The 18,447-nt window shown below is 37.6% G+C and overlaps 1 protein-coding gene across 1 annotated transcript; it reads left to right on the top strand.

Annotated features, from left to right (window-relative positions):
- The first annotated feature begins 7,225 nt into the window (after positions 1–7,225).
- On the top strand, positions 7,226–14,739 carry LOC147848586 (Zinc finger C-x8-C-x5-C-x3-H type family protein). The gene is made up of 8 exons (XM_087338342.1): positions 7,226–7,563; positions 9,280–9,364; positions 9,471–9,608; positions 9,693–9,781; positions 10,435–10,623; positions 10,726–10,856; positions 10,961–11,087; positions 14,333–14,739. The coding sequence occupies exons 1-8, from the start codon at positions 7,363–7,365 to the stop codon at positions 14,477–14,479; spliced, it is 1,107 nt and encodes a 368-aa protein (XP_087194468.1). The 5' UTR covers positions 7,226–7,362; the 3' UTR covers positions 14,480–14,739.
- Positions 14,740–18,447: the final 3,708 nt, after the last annotated feature.

Genomic DNA, 18,447 nt, shown 5'->3' with positions numbered 1-18,447 from the left:
TAACCATCAATCTATGGACGATAGCTCGAAGAGAGTTTGGAAGAAATATAAAGGAGCTCAAGTAATTTTTTCCAAATTGTTGACGAAGAGTGAGTCTTGATCATTGAGAATGTCATCCAAAAGACCACGATGCCTAAATATGTTGCTCATAACCAAAATTATTGTCTCTTGACTGTACGTGGAGCAAAATTTTCCATCTTAGTGAACTAATCCACTATACAATGTAGAATGACATCAAAACATTTAGGAGATGGGAGGTTAGTAATGAAATCCAAAGAGATGAACTTCCATGAACTCTTGACAACTAGCCAGGGTTGATCGAGGTTGAGAACCATTTGACCAACAACATGCATCACAACGAATAATGTACTCATCAACGAAGTTACGAAGTTGTGAGCCACCAATATCTTTGAGAAACTAACTTTCAATTCATACAAACTCCAAAATATTCAACCATTGGAATGAAATGGTAGTGTTGTAAGACCCAGAGTTGGGAACGACCATAAGGAACATATAGTATATTATTTCAGAAAAGCATATCGTCATGCTAATTAAATTGATTATAATCTTTACGAGAAGTCTTCAACCTCAAACAAGAAGAATAATTTAGACAATTGACAAAGAAACATTGCACCACATTTATGCAAGATCCAGCCGAAGGTAGCATACTAAGTAGTGCCTATTAATGCGGGGTTGGGCATAAAGTAATGAGAAACAATGTATCAACTTTAGTCAAAAGTATTGAATAACATGTTATGAATGTAGCAAATGTGCAACATCACACACAAATAAAGTCAAGATAACAAGTCTAGCTTAGTAAAAGAAAGGTAAATCCATTTGAAATTCCCCATCATTCTAGTTTTCTTGTCACATAGTATTTTTTCATGAATAATTATTTCTTCTTTTTTGTATCATATAAATGTGTCTACAATTATGTGTTTATGTATAAGTATATATCATGTATGTATTCCACACAATAAGATATGTGCATATGTGTCGTCACTTGTTCGCACGTGAGGATTCCAGAATAGTGGTTGTCTAGTCCATCCGGTCAATGTCTCCGGGGGTGTGCTTGACCAAATGTTGTCGTAGATGGCACCATGCCCGCAAGATGGAGTTCGCAACCCTGTCCTCCGGATGGCAAGCTAGCTTGGGTGGGACTCCGCTCGTGCAACACCAATTCAAGGAGTCGGGCCAAGGCCTACCATACTTGGGAGTCCCTGCTTGCAGCCTGTTGCGAAGTAGTACCTTCCAGCACCCCTTACCTGGCAGGAGGCAGCGAACCACCATTTTAGCTAGCAATGAACGACTCTGCATTAAGGGGTCTATGAGGCCAAGCCCCCCTTTGGCCCGCGGTTGCGTTAACCAACACCATGACACTCTGGCAGCAGCCCTTGGGTTGTCCTTACCTGACCATATAAACCCCCTGATGGCAACCTTAATCGTGTGCAGACCTGCAGGGTCCATAATCCAGTAGGAGACTGAGTGCCACATGGTAGCGAGCAACACTTGGTTCGCAACAAGGACCCTACCAGCGAAGGATAGTTTAGATCTACTCCATTGGGTCAACTTCCTATTTATTTTGGCTTGTACGTGGGCCAATTGCGCTCCCTTGGGGATTGACCTCCCCATCGTAAATCCAAGGTACTTGAACGTCGTCCCATCAGGGACCCACATAAAATCGGCATGGGGTTGCCATCTTGGTTTCTCTTGTTCGTTGAACCATAGGCCTTGGGTTTTATTCCAATTGATCTTGGCACCGGCCGCCTGACAAAAGTCCCCGACAAGATGTTCAGCCCGCTGCAAATTCTCCTCATCACCTTGCAAGAAAAGAACCGTATCGTCGGCATATTCAGATAACAGCAAATCTTCAGTCGCATTGGGGATGGGCAATCCCCGCAGCCCGCTGGTTAGCGCTTGTAAGTAGGCGGAGAAAGCCTCGGTTACAAAGAGATAGAGATATGGGGCTAGGGGATAACCTTGCCTCATTGAGCGTTGTAGTTGGAAGGCGGGTCCCCTAGAACCAGCCATCAACACGCTACTTGTAGTTGTCCGATAGAGTGCAGAAGTGCAATTCCTCCATTTTTGAGGTAGGCCCAAAGCTCTCATCACATTTTCCAAAAAGGGCCATAACACCCTGTCGTAGGCCTTCTCGAAGTCTAACATCAGAATAGCCGAGCTCGATACGGAGCAGCCGGCCAATGCCATAGCTTCCCAAAGAAGCAACACATTATCAAAGATACACCTGTTCTTGACAAATCCAGTTTGATTTTCATGTATGATGTCCGGTAAGAAGCTTGCTAACCGCCGAGCTAGGACTTTAGCGAGTATCTTGTATGCCGTGTTAAGGATCGTGATTGGACGCCACTGGCGCAACTCTAGGCTTCGCGCTGACGCTTTGGGGATGAGATATATCATCCCCTCAGCCAAACCAATTGGCATCTTTCTTGAGGACCAAATCTCTTGAACTCCGGCTTCCAAAGACGAGATAACACATTCCCAATGAATCTCGAAGAAATCTCGTGAGAGACGATCGGGGCCGAGGCATGCCTTCGCAATCCCCTAAGCGCCTCTGAGAGTTCTAAATGAGAGATGGGGCTATCAAGCACAACTTCCATCGCCTGGGTTACCTTGGGGTGAATGCAAGACATCACTTGATCAACCGGCTCCATGTGTTGCCTCGCATGCATAGGTGCGAGGAGGTCACGAGAGATGCTAGGGCAACTTAAGGGCCTAGCATGGGGAAATCTGGCACAAACAAGCCTCCTATCTATAGACGATCGGAGACACATGGTTGTTTCAGGAAGAGCCCAAGAGGACCTTTTCCCTCCTCTCAAGGGAGCTACGAAAATGCAGAGACTGATAGCTGAGGCAGTTGACAGGGTTCCGATGGGGGAGGCAAGAGAACATGCATGGTTCGGTCTCTTTGATGAGGTTGGAATGGTCAAGTCGCTAAAGGGTGTGAGCAGATCGGGGAGAGATACAGTTTTTGGGGACAGTCAGAGCAGGGGCTCTTGGCACCCAATTCGAGTGGTGGCACAGGTTGACAACATCTAGAAGATAGACCCAGATGTTGCTAAGGTGGAACCCCATTGGAGGTTAAGGGTATATGGATGTCGCCCCCTTGTCGATCTAGATTGGGACCCAGGGGATTTTAGATGGAAACATGACGATAGACTCCATCACTTCTTCGATTACACCACTAAATTGGGTCGGACTTTGCAGCTGCAACTAGGCAGCCCCCTTCGCAATGGCTGGCAAACATTGGGCATCCCCGATGAGCCGCTCATTACCTTTTGGAAGGGTCTCTAGCGTCTCCACATGCCTGAAAAGATCAAGCTCTTTTGGTGGCAGATCGGTCATAATGTGGTGCCCGTTGGCGAATGGCTAGATAAATGTGGCGGCCCGTTAGGCTACCCACTGTGCTCTCGACCTATTGAGACTTTGAGACATTGTCTGTGGGATTGCCCTCAAGTTCAAAAGGTCTGGGATAGAGTGACTCGCCTCCTTGCGGCATGTGAAGTTGAAGGAATAGCCTCGTGGAGCGCTGCGGCATGGATTGATCACTCGGTCGAAGGGTGGACGGACACCGTCAATGCGGAGAATTGGTGCTATGTATGCACGAGAGGCAAAATCGTCAAGATCCGTTTCGAAAGAGGATTGCAGCCCGCATCCCCTAGGTTTCCAAAAATCTGGATGCTGATCGTAGGTTTCACCTTGTGGTATATATGGAAAGCGTATTGCCTCAAGGTTTTCCAAGGTACGGTACGGTCCCCGGAGGAAGTGATCATGGACATATGGTTCGCGATTATCAGCTACCTACGAGGGCAACTGGAAGAGATTTGCAGCCACTCCAACGACGTGGTCTCTACCCGTTTGCGCTTTTGGCAGAAATGGCGGAACACACCTATGGTGATGCAAGGCGGGAGTGGCCCGAGGTGGAACTACCAGCCCCCACGTTGGTTGTTTCCTACTCACCTGCCACCCTCTCTTCGTTGTAGGCCCCAAGAGCCGACTCGTACTAAGCAACATTGAAGGGCATCGCCTTAGATATAGGTAGCTTCTCACATTAAGTTAGGCTGCAAGGCATTGTAAGTAGGCTCATCTTCTTTTACTTGATCGGAGGAAGACTCCCCGATGTGTGTATAAGTCTCCTTGTAGACTCTCTATGTAATAATCCTTCCTAACTAATGGGAAAGTAGCTTCATTTTGGAAAAGAAAGAAAGAAAAAGATATGTGCATATGTATATGTCTATGATTATGTAGAAATCCTATAATATGTTTGTACTTTTGTGTGTGCCTATCACAATGATTATGTAGTATGTACCCATTTTAAGTGTCTACACACATAGAAATACATAATAAACAATTGTTAATTCAAGCTCTAATGTAGTCAAAGAGGGAACCTTGTTTCAAAGTGCAATTTCTGAAAACTCAACCTCACAAGCTTACTCAGGGTAGAACATGTATAAAAGACAAGTCTCCTTATCGCTTGTGCCCAACACCTTGCCTTACACCAAGGAAATTTTGAGCTATGTTGTATGGATGAAATTTGCGGAGAACAAACTATTGGATGGGCTTTAGCATGTTTCAATGAATGTGGTTTCCTTGCTCAAAGAATAAGATGGTTCTATAGCTTGGTGTAATATATGTAATGTAATATTTGAAACATCAACCTCCACATCATTTATGACCATGTATTTCCTAGGGACATAATGAGGAAAACATATATTGTACCTCATTTAGGATAGCTTGCCTTTGACCATTAGAAGCAATCCATTTCTAGTCTTGATCGTATATGGTTGATGACAACAAATTTCTTCAAAGTAATTGTGTCATGGAACCAATGCCTCGTGAATGTCCTCAACCATCTTCTTCTTTTTTATTACCATAAAACATATGCTCCATTGGTATTAATAAAAAGCCCGAAGGCAGTATACAAATAGTACATAATATTGTTTCATCTCCACCAGTATATCTGAACTGATTCTAGCATTTGTAAAAACTGTTGGGGAAAAAAAACAACCATAAAACACAGCATTGATTCCAGTGATCTGCTGCAGAAAACAAAATTTCGGGCTCTTAGAACAGAACTCCATAGAAAACTTATATTTCACATGATATTCCATGTCCTCCGTCTTTTCAATCATAGAAGATTCACCATCCCAACAGAAACAGTTGCAAATAGATCTGAACTGATTCCAGCATTTGTAAAAACTGTTGGGGAGAAAAAAACAGACCATGAAAAACTGTTGAGTCCTCAACCATCTTGGCATTCATAAGTGCTCTTTTAAAGCCTACACACTAATATGATCAAGTTTGCACCATGTTTCAACGTTATATACTTGATTGAGATCAATAAATAATTCATATGATTTGATTTTGGAGGCCATTGACCATGGGAAAATATATGTATTTTATCCAAAATATCTTTCGAAAATAAGATATAGTCAATCACTCTATTCTCATCGCATTTTCTACATGTAAAAACTATGTTTTATGTAAAGATACACCATTTGTAGTAAGAATCCGTGTACAATTGTCAATTTCTAAATGTAACTTTGCATATTTATCCAAATAAATTTCATCCACAAAAGACCAACCATATATGTGCATGTACTCTTGCATTCTTGGGAAAATGGAACATGCAAGATTGATGTGTATGATCTTGTAAAGACTAACTTCTCGATTGGCTTTGAAGTAAGCAAGCAGTGTCATCAATGAGATTTTCAAAAGGTTATGATCTCTATCTAAATAAACATAAAAGTTAAACTAAGTTTAGTTATTTTGTCAATTATGTAACGTAGTACACTCCCAAGTTAATTTAATATAGGACTTACATCCTTGTAAGTTGTACCTATATTCTCCTCACACATGTTCACTCTTGCACATGAGATGTATATATACCTCATTGTGGGTAATTTTGTAGATTGTGATGCTTATTAATAGAGTGAAAGGCCTTTAAACTATACTCTTGTAAATCATCCCCCATTTTGTTCGTAAGTGTAACCTCCTCTCTCTCTCTCTCTCTCACACATACATTCACACACACATATCACATAGTCTTTCGTTGCTTAATCACATACGTTATTAAGTACTCACATAATTAGATACTAATTAACCCTAAGTTAATTACCTAATTATTAACCATTAGAATAACAATGATGAATGTAGAATCCAACTACAAAAGTGGAAATGCAATTTGGTTATGGTCCTTGTCATTGTCTATAGAAACATGATATTTCAACAATCCCCTCATAATTAGACATGCCACCCCTCATTGTCCTCTTTGTTGTTGACGACTTCCGCCATATCAAAAGTGTGTAGCATTATATTTGTTCAAACCTCAAATTGTTTCAGGATCACGATCCCAAGTTTCAACAAGAAATATATTATTTGATGCACTGGCCTCTAGCTTATCTATGTCAATACCCATAAGCAACCATTGCAATGCCAAATACATAATGGTAAGAAGTCACAAATTAGTCCCCTATGTCCCAAGTTCCTATATATGAGAGGACCTTCATTCCCCATGTATTTTTTTGTCTTCCGACAAATCCTCTCATGTTGTGTGATGAGTGCGCATTTTGTTATGCAACCATACAATCGTCACACACAAATCATTGTTTATCTTGGAGGTCGATCGAAAAGTTCTCAAGAATGACCCTTCTCTTTCATTGGCCATCATGTGTACAATTGGTGCTTATGTCAATCGAGAGGCACCTTGCTTTCTAACTATATGTATACTGATGCTACTGCATGTGGAGATGAGGAAAGAGAGATGTCAGAGCTTGATTCACAGATGTGCAGGCTAGAAGCTTAGGGAACATGATATGAGCAAAGATGTGAGAGCTTGATAAATTGATGTGCACGTAGGAAGCTAAGGGAAAAAAGTGATATGAGTAAAGATGTGCAAGGAGCGACATAAGAAGTAGACACATATTTTTGCTTTGCTTTTGCTAGATTGGCAAAGGTGGGTAGTTAGTTGGGCGGTTGATGATGGGCATCTCTCGAAATAACGGGCCCGGGGGGGGCATTCCGGAAGATTAAGCAAAACTCAAAGGGTACTAATTTCCTCTCCAAATAATATTTAATTAAATCAAAAAATAAAAACAAAATGAAGACACAGAGAAATAATGAATAAATTAATACAGTATGTATGTAGATATACATATGTATTTATGTAGTTTATATTTACATATTATTACTTAAGCTTTCAATTTTTGTGACCTCAGAATCAGAAGAAGAATCAGAAGGAAGGAGGAGGAGGAAGAAGAAGAAGAAGAAGAAGAAGAAGATTAAGACAGAACAGGAAAGGCCCGCAGAGAGGAGGGATTCTGTTGACCCTGGATCGGGACCATCATGCCTCCCAAGGCTAACCCTGCTGCGAAAGAGAAGGCGAAAGCTGATGCGGCCAAGAAGCAGAAAGTCGTGGAAGACAAGACCTTCGGCCTGAAGAACAAGAATAAGAGCAAGAACGTCCAAAAGTACGTTCAGAGCTTGCAACAATCCGCTCAGCCTCGTCCCAAGAAAATTGAAGACGACCCGAAAGCTGCTGCAAAGGTTCGTCCGCGGCTGTGTCTTTTCTTTATTCTATGTTTTGTGATTAAAAGGAAAAACTACTGTTTTTCTTCATTGAAAGCCTAGAGATTTATTAGGAAACGTTTTCATTCTGTTCTAACGATAAAGAAAGAAAAGTTGTTGATTAACGAAGTGAGATGATTTGCAATGTTTGTGTCTACATTTTGTTTAAAAGAAATCACAATTGCTTCTTCCGAAACCTAGAGAGTTTTGTAATGAAAAGTCCGTCAAAAAGTGACAGGATTTGTGAAGCTAGATATTTGTAAGGAAGTGTTTTCGTTCCTCCCTTGTGATGTGGAAGTGGTTGTTTAAGGAAGTGAGATGATTTCCTGTGGTTGTGTCTACATATTGTGTTAAAATGAACCATAATTCCTTCTTCAGAAACTGAGAGGGATTTGCAAAGGAACGACCCTCGAAAGTCAGAGGATTTGCAATGAGCATTTTTACCTTCTATTTTAAAAAGGGAAACACTACTGATTTTTTCAGGAAGTGAGAAACTTGCAATGAAGCGTCCTCTTTTCTCTCGTAAAGAAATAACATTGTTCTTCAGAAGTGAGGGGATTTGCACTGGCATTGTTTATGATTTGAGTTAAAAGAAACACTGCTACTTCAGAAAGTAAGAAAGCGCTGCAGTGAGATGTTCTCCTTTTTCTCTTATTCTTCAGAAAGTGAAAGAATTTGCATTGGATGTGTTATAATGTTTAAGTAAATAACTGTTTCTTTAATGAAAACTTTCTTTCTGCAGCAAGCATTTGTTTTTATGCTGGTAAAAAAAACTGTTTCTTCAGAAAATGAGAGATTTGTGATGGGAAGATTTATTAGGAACTTATTTTCAGTCAATACTATGGGAGATATGCGATTGATTGATACCCTAGGCAAGGTGTGGTTATGTTCATGTTATTAGGGAAACCGTTTCTTCAATGGAAGTAAAGCTTTTGATAACATAATAGAAAACGGTTTCTCTCGTGGATTTTTTTTCTGTGCCTTTTTTGCTTCTACTCTTTGAAGCTCAAGATGATCCCAAAGCTGCAGCAAATGTATGGTAATGCCATCATTAATATTTCTTTAAAAAGAGAGTTTTTTTCTTCAGTAAGAATTTATGGGAAAGGTACGAGAGATTTGCATTGAATGCTTTTTGTTGCACTTCACTATATGAAGCTCAAAGATGATCCCAAAGTTGCTGCAAAGGTGTGTCTATGTTGTTCACAAAGAAAATGAGAACCTTCTCCTTGAGTAAGAATTTATTGGAACAGTATGAGAGATTTGTAATTGAATGTCTTTTGTCTGCACTTTATTATATGGAGATTGAAGATGATTCAAAATATGAAGCAAAAGTTATGTCTACATTGTTAAGGGCACAGTTTTTCTGAAAGATAGCACATTGGAAAGGTATGAGTGTTTTTTGCAATGGAGCACTTCTGTTTTTTGCAACTTACTATATGAGTCTCAAAAGCTGAATCAAAATTATTGTTATCTGTATACTGAGAAAGAAAGAAAACGTGAAAAGTATTAGAGTTGCAATAGAATGCTTATTGCCCACCAGGGTCTATGATTTAGAAACTTTCTTTATGATGCTTTAATTTCACACAGATATCTGTGAACAATAAAAGCTTATTTGCAGTATGTGTTTAAGAAAGAAAACAAGAGCGTCTATTGATTTCATATGGCTTTTCTTAAAGGATATGTTTTTTTATGCAGAAGAAGAAAGAGGAAGAACTCCAAAGGGAAAAGGAGCTGAATGAGCTTTTCAAAGTTGCCATCAGCCAGCCCAAGGTGCCTGTTGGTATGCTCATTGATTTGATTCTGTTTTGATCATTGTCTATCATATTCTAGTCATAGTTGTTTATATACATCGATCTTTCATGGATAACACCGTTGTAAATCTGTAGGTGTGGATCCCAAATCCATTGTTTGTGAATTCTTTCGGCAAGGTCAATGTGCAAAAGGATTTAAGTGCAAGTATTCACATGACCTGAATGTTGAAAGGAAGGGTGAAAAGATCGACTTATACAGTGACAAGAGGGATGGTAAGAGTACTTGCATCAATTATATATCACATCTTCTACAGTGCTGTATTAGTAACTGAGACATTGGTGTTGTTTTCTTTACAGCAACCATGGAGGATTGGGATCAAGAGACTTTGGAGAAGGTCGTGGAATCAAAGGGCCAGGAATATATTCAAAATAAGCCAACTGAAATAGTATTGATCTTTGACAAGCCATTATTCATTTCTTTCCTTTATTTTCCTTTTGGTTAAGGGAATCAGATCATATGCATTGTTACATATTGAATCTGCCGAAATTGCCAACTTCTATTACAGTTTGATGTGCACATTTTCATTTTGTTTTGGTTCAGAGAAGCAAATCCGAATATTTTTGAACAATGTATAAAACTTATTAATAACATATCTGTGGAATTAGATCCATATTTTTTTTACAGATTGCATCCCAAATTATATAATCCATTAGATTTACAATAGTATGTTAAGGAAAGATACTTTGTATTTCAGTTTCTTGAGAAAAATCCATGGCTCATATATTAGTGGTAGAATGTAGTCTTATACTTTCATAGCTGGCTTGCTGAACAGCTATTAAACAGTTTGGGCTGTTGACTTCTTTAAATGGAAGTGGTAAGATTTTTAGCATCATTTCTGGGGCTCTTTAAACGTTGGAAAGATAGCTTTGCGTGGCGTAGCTCATTGAATCTTATGTGTCGTTCGAAGGGTTTCTCAAATGTTGTAATGATAACTATGGCTGAAACATCTATTACATGCTATGCGCCTAGTCTGAGCTAGTGATATTTTCCATACTGTTTGATATTGAATCATGGTGTGCATTTCACGTTTCTGAGCAGGTCTGTAAATTCTTCCTTGATGCTGTTGAGAAGAAACAATATGGTTGGTTCTGGGTTTGTCCAAATGGGGGAAAGGACTGCCATTATCGGCATGCTTTACCTCAAGGATATGTGCTTAAATCTCAGATGAAGGCATTGTTGGAAGAAGAAGCAGAGAAAATATCAATTGAGGAAGAAATAGAAAATCAGGTATGCAATTTTGAAGTTAAATATGGGTGGATAATGTTCTGTTGAGAATCTTGTGCATGAAGTGCATATCTAAAACTTATATTATTGGTTATATGTTTATAGAGGTCTAAGGTGAAAACCACAACGCCTATGACAACAACTCTGTTTGAAGAATGGAAAAGAAAGAAAATGATGGAGAAAGAGGCACAACTTGCTGCTAAACAAGCAGAACGGGCCAAAAACGATCGGATGAGGTGTTGCATTGTCATTGGAATGAATTCTTTAATAGCATCTATGCAGATAGATATGAGTGTATATTACAAAGATAACTTATAATGAAGGTGTTGATTTTGAGCAGTGGCCGAGAACTCTTTGCATCAGATGCAAGTTTGTTTGTCGATGACGCTGAAGCTTATGAACAATATCAGAGAGATGAAGAAAACCAGCAAGAAGCAGCAGTTTCCCCCCCCAAGCAAAATGCTAAGGTATTCATCCCCTTTCATCATTATTTATTTGCATTTTATAATTCTATTTTCTGTTATTGAATTTGTCAAATAAACAGATACACAGTATACTAAATCTTTATGGTAAAACCATTATATGATATTTGAACTCAGTATACTCGATCTTTATGGCAAAACCATTATGTTTGCATAAAGTAATAGTGTCAATTATTATATTGATAGGGACATTGACACTGTAAATCATGTCACTGATTTGTATACCATAGAAATACAATTTCTAGGTTCTTTTTATGGTGAATGACTGAAATGGGTCAGGTTAAGGAAGCATCTTTTGTGAATAAGAAATGGCATATAGCTGTAGATAAGATTCTTCATTATGCTCATAAAGCGGATGTTTGCATAACATAAACTGTTTAAGATTGTGGAAGGAACCTCTCAAATTTCGTGAAAGTCATACTTACCATTAGGTGCCATCATCCCTAAGCATTGAAAATAATTCAAATTTGGAAAACTTGAATTCCATGAAGCACAATCCTGCTAAACGAATTTCAACCTTGTAATAAAGGCAAGAGACACTCATGGAGTTCTCCTTTCAACATCGAGGAGGAAATTGTTATGTGCTTAGGTCGTAGGCATCTGGATTGTGCCGATATTGCCCAGTCTAATATGACATGCCTATAACGAGAGATTGGATCTTTAGGTGGTGAATACATTCTGTTGGAAGTGAGTTTAAGGATACCTATAAATGAATCCCTGTTTCTCATTTTGATAGCAATTATCACCACTCTTGCAGTATTGCGATTTGTGGCCTTGGTCATGTATCAAGGAATAACGCCAACAATGCCCAGCTAATAATCAGCATGAATTGTTTCTAGGGAGTTTGATGTCTACCATTGTAGATGTTTATTGTAAATTTGGCTGTTGTCATGTCTGCAAGTCGTAGTTGTTGGAAATATGTGTCTCTCACTGTTGAAACTGAATACACATTTCCCAGTATTGTTAACTCTTAAATTAATCTTTGAAAGCAAGCTATTTATCAGTTTATAAGTACTTTTTTCTGCAATTAACGAGCACACAAAAAAGCCAGTGACAAAAGCCAAGTATTTTAATTGGTTCCTCTCACTCTTTTTTTATCTCCAGCAAATTTGGAGGTCTAGAATAGTGTTATTTCTCATCATTCTGAAATTTCTTCCTTTCTCTTATATTTCCCAAAATTGGAAGTCTACATTACACCACTGCTCTTTAACTTTTAAATTACCTTCTCTTTAAGGTTAGGAGGTGTTGGACATGTACTTTAACCCAATTTCTCTCTATTTTTAGCATATTAGAACTCTCGTCTAGATAGCCTACTTAACTTGAATTTCTGAAAATTCTGCTCTTGAATTTTGGAGCCAACTTTTGAATGTGTATATTATCAAGTAATAGTTTTGAAGCATTTCAATCGGGCCATTGATTTACATTTCTCTATATAAATTTTGGAAATGATTTTCCTGTTTTTGTTTCCCATGGCAACAAGGGGAGTGTGGCACAGTCATCGGTATTAGAGCATACAAATGTATGACATGTGCTTAATGAACCTGTACACTCACATGGGCTCCATCCAGAATGTTTGGCTTAACCTTCTGCTGTTTCAGGTTCTGTGCTGGCAACTAATCAAACATAAATGAAATGACTCATAAGAAGTTTGTTCGCAATTTGCTCTCTACCACTCTTATGGATATGGGACAATCCTTTGGTTTCACTCTCATCCTTCAATTGGCATGTGGGAAATTCTAACCTTGAAGTTTGAGCTTGAAATCATAATGATTGTCTGATGACTCCAGTCTGCTCCATATTAATTGACCTCATCCCTTATGCCGTCCTTTTGCTATCCTAGCCTGCATAATGAACCCAAAACACTCGTTTCAGAAATGAAAAAGAATGACGTGTTGCTTTCAAGGAGAGCACTTGTTTCTGAAACAAAAATAAATAGAACAGGTGGTTTCTGTATGGCAGTTTTTTGTCTTGGTTGTAAGCAGTCACAGGTGGAGTAGCAATTTCAGAATATTCGTCGCGATTTTGTACAGTGTTCGGTAGGTTCAACTCCTGCTGGCTGCTATCGTGGAAAGTGCATTGGAAGGATGTCTGAGCATGACCATTGAGATGAAAGGATGCTTCGAAAGGCCAAAGCAATGGGAAGATATCTTCTGTTATCCATGTGTTTCCAATTGGGAAACCATATCAAAGCCTGCTGGGCATGCTGTGTGCTGTGGCTCTGCCGACTTGAGAGACTTGATGAACTGAAACGTCAGCTCCAGGGAAGGAAATCGACTGAGAGTCTGATAATAGTGGAGACTGAAAGCAGATTAGGCCAAGAAAAGGGAAGAGACTCCTGGAGAGCCGCTTTCTCTGGTCTAGGGTCCTGTGTGGGGAGCACTTGCAGGGGAGGGAATGGTGGATGGGAATTTGGAAATGTTAGAACTGGCTTTCCTCACACAAGGCGACCAAAGTGAAACGTCTTATTTTGAAGACCCTCAATGCTCCTCTACCTTATTTTTTGAGGATCAACTTCAATAACATCTGAAATAAGAAGAAGAACAAGAAGAAGTTACTACAAAGAACTTCGTAATAGAAAGACTGTATGAAGTTTGTTCTAGTCCAGTCATTGTGAAATGTTTCACTGGAAATCGTGGAAATCACAGGCCAAAGCTCCATTTCACTGCAGGATGACTCTATTTCAGTGATGGGACTGGTAGAAGTCAAAGAATTTAGAATTTAGAATTTTTTTATCGTCCATAAAGAGGCCAGTTTTGACAAAACATCAGGGAGAGAATTGACTGCTGTTGCTAGTAGGAAGAAAGGACAGGCACCCTTTCTCTGCAGAACATCAAAAAACAAGGAAAAAGAGGTTCACTGTGTTTTTTTTTGTTCAATCGTACATTAGAAGAAAATTGATGATGCATCACAAAATCAAACGTAAAAAAAAGTAATTGTCTTTTGCTTTTTTAAATGTTAAATAATTATGTTAAGATAGAGAACCTGTACATCCACAATCTATAACCTTCTCATATTTTTATAGTGATTACTTCATGTTATCTAAACTTACAACACCTTAGATAGTTTATCCTTCTATGGTGATCCTCATGATTGTATATCTTCAGCAAGGGGATTTTATATTGTTGTATTGTTTTAATATATTTGCTATGATTTACAAAAGGATAGGTAACGATGATGATTTCTTAATGTCCTAGAGAGAGAGTGATAGAGAGAAACTTTACACTGTACAGGGTGAAGATCCTAGTACATCAAAGGCAGCTCAACCTTTACTTAATGAGGAGGATGATATTTTTGACGACGACGACGATGAATTGGATATTGCTGAATTGGAAGAATTGGAGGCTAGCATTACAAAGACATCATTGGATGACACTTGAACAAGATAATGTTTGTATTGTCAAAGACAACAAGACTTGTTTCCAATATACTACAATTTTTAGAAACAGATTGAGCTAGTCCAACATTATATTATTGTTGAAGGATAGATTCTATGCCTGAAAACACTTTGCTTCTGAGTTGTTATCACTTTTAAAAATGAGCCTCCATTCTGTTTTGGAGGATTTTTGAATAATGAGTATGTTTGCAGAAATCAATCCCATAATTCATGTAAGTTATGTCAAATACATGGGTTTCTTCATCTTGTTAGCATTGCAGACGGTGTTTGAATTGTAACATAGAGGTTCATAGCTTTTCTCCAAAGCTTGGAATATGTTCGTTAAGTTTAAATAATATTTTTGGGCATTGAAACCATGGATTTCATGATCCACTATGGACATATAAACGAGTCTAAGCTGTGTTATAATAACAATATCTAATCAGGAGGATGCTAGATGATGAAGTGACTTCATTAGTTAGTATGGTAAGGGATAATGTATGACATTAGGGGATTTCAATGCAACAAAAAAAAGTAATGCGTTAGACACATCAGTCATGCCCTAAGAAGAGAATCTTTAATCATTAGGAAGGGTGCAAAGGTTTAGTGTCATTGCCATTCTCACGATGTTTCTCATTTAAGTAAACAACAATTATGTACTTGGTCTACCCTCACCTACATGCAATATTGTGATTATCTTAAGTCATTTAGCATACCCATTGGAGTCATCACCATGACCATGCATACGTAATCTTCCAAGAACACTCTAGATTATATAAAGAAACAACATATAGATACTAAGTTCTTCTAAGATATGATAGGAACCTCGTACGATCATTGTAATTTGTACCTCTATTTTGTATCGAGATTAAGCACCTTCAAGGCCCATATGTATACTTTTCATTGGCAAATAAGATGGGCATTTTTTACCCTTTAAATAGTCCTTAGGCCCTTGGGGATATCTAAGGAGATTATTTGGCAAATGAGCTCCTAACGACATCAACGACATTAGAGCCTATACATATGGCCAACATGTTATTTGTGTCTTAGATTGTTTACCGATACAACAAACCACTAAATGTAAAGATGCAAAAATTCCTCATCTTATTATCTTTGTGTTTGAATTGTTTGGAAATTAATGAAGGTTTTACGTTCTTTTCTAGATTTTGTTATTCGAATATTTCCTTAAACCTTTGAAACATGAAGTTTGAGTTAGATATGGCCAAAGGTATATATTAGGGAAAGAATTATTCCAAAGGAAGGATTTGAAAAAATGCATTTGTTGAAAATTTTGAATTAAGATACACTTGCATTTTACATGGGATTCCATGATAAACATACCGGGAGTGATAACAAATATCACATAAATAATGGGCATGAAACATATATATTGATGTGGTTTCTAAATATGATATGGCAACAATGTAATTAAATGCACATTATTTAAAGTTCTATACTTAGGCCATGTCAATCCTCTCTGTTTGTAGGTGGCTTTGAATATCATACCAATGGAGTGCATATTTATTTTTTAAGATAACACCAATTTTGGGTGTACAAATTTTCTAATGCTCAAAATGTTCACTATGTATACAAGGAGAGGAAGAAATGAACACCCAACCCACAAAAGGCTATATACAACTAGACAATATTCCTTATAACTTAAGAATTCTAGTATTTCTCTCCTTTTTATGTTTTGTTTGGACATGCCACTATATGGTGTATAAGCAACAATGATGATCATTGTAGTAGGACATTAGATCATTTGAACCCTTGTGACTTAAATAAAATTAAGGAATATATTTGTGTTCTCTCATCATTGGTTCTCCTCTTGATCAATTTGATAGAGATCAAGCTCTTGGACTACCTCAAGCATGCCACTTCACTATTCATTTTCCTAAAGTCAACAACGCTCAAGAATGCTACAATGGTACTTCAACTTGTTTTATTGTAATAGATATTTTTAGTTAGTTTTCATCAATATTGAGTGCACGAAACATTAACATGCACTAATGAGGCATCCATGTTTGATATGCATGTATTGGAGTGAGTGAGTGAAAACACCACATTATGCTTATGTTAATTCTCTCCTTGCCATGAATTATGTAGCCTCAACTCTTGAAACATGTTTGTGACATTGTATTGTTGTAATCTAGTTGTGACATCCATCTATGCAAGGACCAAATTTGTCTTTCATGTACACTATGCTTTCTCCCTTTGTTTTAGTACAAAACTAGACAAGACAACCTTTGTGGAATTAGATGCCCGTCCTTAGTTTTAGAATGATTTTCAATCATGACATTCAGTAAGTTAGAAGTCTATCGATGCTAGGATGGTCTTTTTCTTTTTCATTGTGAAATAATAAGCTTATCACTTCTCATTACCTTTTAAGGAAAAAGGCTATTGTTTATTACTTATCATTACCTTTTAAAGAAAAACGCTATTGTTTTTAGTTTAAATATAAGAATGATCTTGTGAACTTCCATGTGTCTTTAATATAATAAATGCTACAACAACACTAATTGTCGTAAGATGCTTATGAAAAATATTTTTCGATGTAGAAGAACTTTTAATTTTGAGAACCGATCATGCCAGTCAGAAAGAGACTCAATCTTTTTGTAACTTGTAATCATTATTCTACCCAAAACACATTTTTTTAAATCGTTTTTATTTCTACGTCAAATTGTTAAGAAAATGCAAATATGGATTTTGTGATTTGTTAATATAATAGTGAAAAATTATCATATTATTATGTGGTATATAACTTTATCATAGTACTATGATACTTAAAAAGGTGCTAAGCTACACATGAAGACATACCATGTGAAGCCTGAGTTGAGTCTAAATGAAGTTTTGTAACACATATGACTACATTAACCCTTAACCTTTCCCATAATGAATTAACAAATAACAAGTACAGAGTTGACAAGAAAACCAATGATGACAAATGATTAAACGATGGAAAGTTGGACACTTTAATGAGAAATAATAAAACCTTGTCATCATGAACTGTCTCACTTATGGGAAGTTTTGTTTGAAAATTCTGGGTTAAATGAGAAATGATATAAATATCTTAGTCATTTTTAACTTGAGTATGGGTTTTCTTTTCAACAATAGGTGGATTATAAGGCATATCACACTTCAAACAAGAAGTTGACGATGACAATAATGTTACACTTTCCTTACCAACATAATTTGATGTACCAATAGTTTTTCACTTCAATCTATTCATAATATGTTACAGCCCACATTGAACAACGATAGTCATCATTGTCATGCTTGTGATCAAAATAAAATGAAGTATATAGTAATGAAATTAAATTAATTGGATTACTGTTTTGACTTGAGTCTATGTTTTAATCCACATGGTGACAGAGTGTGTGTACAGTACACAACATGTCATCACTCTAAAATAAATGTAAATGTCTTTAATCCATATAGAAGAGTGTGTAAACTAAGTGATAATCCAATTAGTGCCAAACCTTTATATAAGGGTTTATATCATAGTACTGTAATCATCGGGTATATGAGTTGCAATTCCAAACTAAACATATCACATATCTAAATATGCACTTCCTTTCCCGTCTATTTTAGCATATTAATCTTGACACTCTTTCTATGAGAGTGACGAGGTCCTTATGCCCTACATAGACATTTTCATCTATAATGAAGACATATATATATATATATGAAGGAAAATTGCAATGCATCATTTTTTCCAGGCATGATTGATCATAAAAGCTCTTACGATGCACACACATTTCCATAAAAGAGTTTATAAGTTATTGTAGGCTTGATGATAGGGGTCTCTTGGGTTTTTTCTGCATTTGGAGGGTATATGTGTGAGTAGAGAAACCGAGGGGTAAAATTGGGAATTTTAAAAAGGCGGGGGTATTTGACGATCTGAGGGTTACTTCCATAAATATGAAATGCGAAAGACCTAAAAATGCAGAACAAATTTGAAAGGCCTTATTT

This window comes from Azolla caroliniana, unplaced genomic scaffold (assembly GCF_043228905.1).
Source record: "Azolla caroliniana isolate FFs.n. ecotype wild unplaced genomic scaffold, voAzoCaro1.0.p SCAF_310, whole genome shotgun sequence".
Lineage (NCBI taxonomy): Eukaryota > Viridiplantae > Streptophyta > Polypodiopsida > Salviniales > Salviniaceae > Azolla > Azolla caroliniana.
Note: the sequence above shows the minus strand (reverse complement) of the source record. Positions and strands in the feature narration are given on the sequence as shown.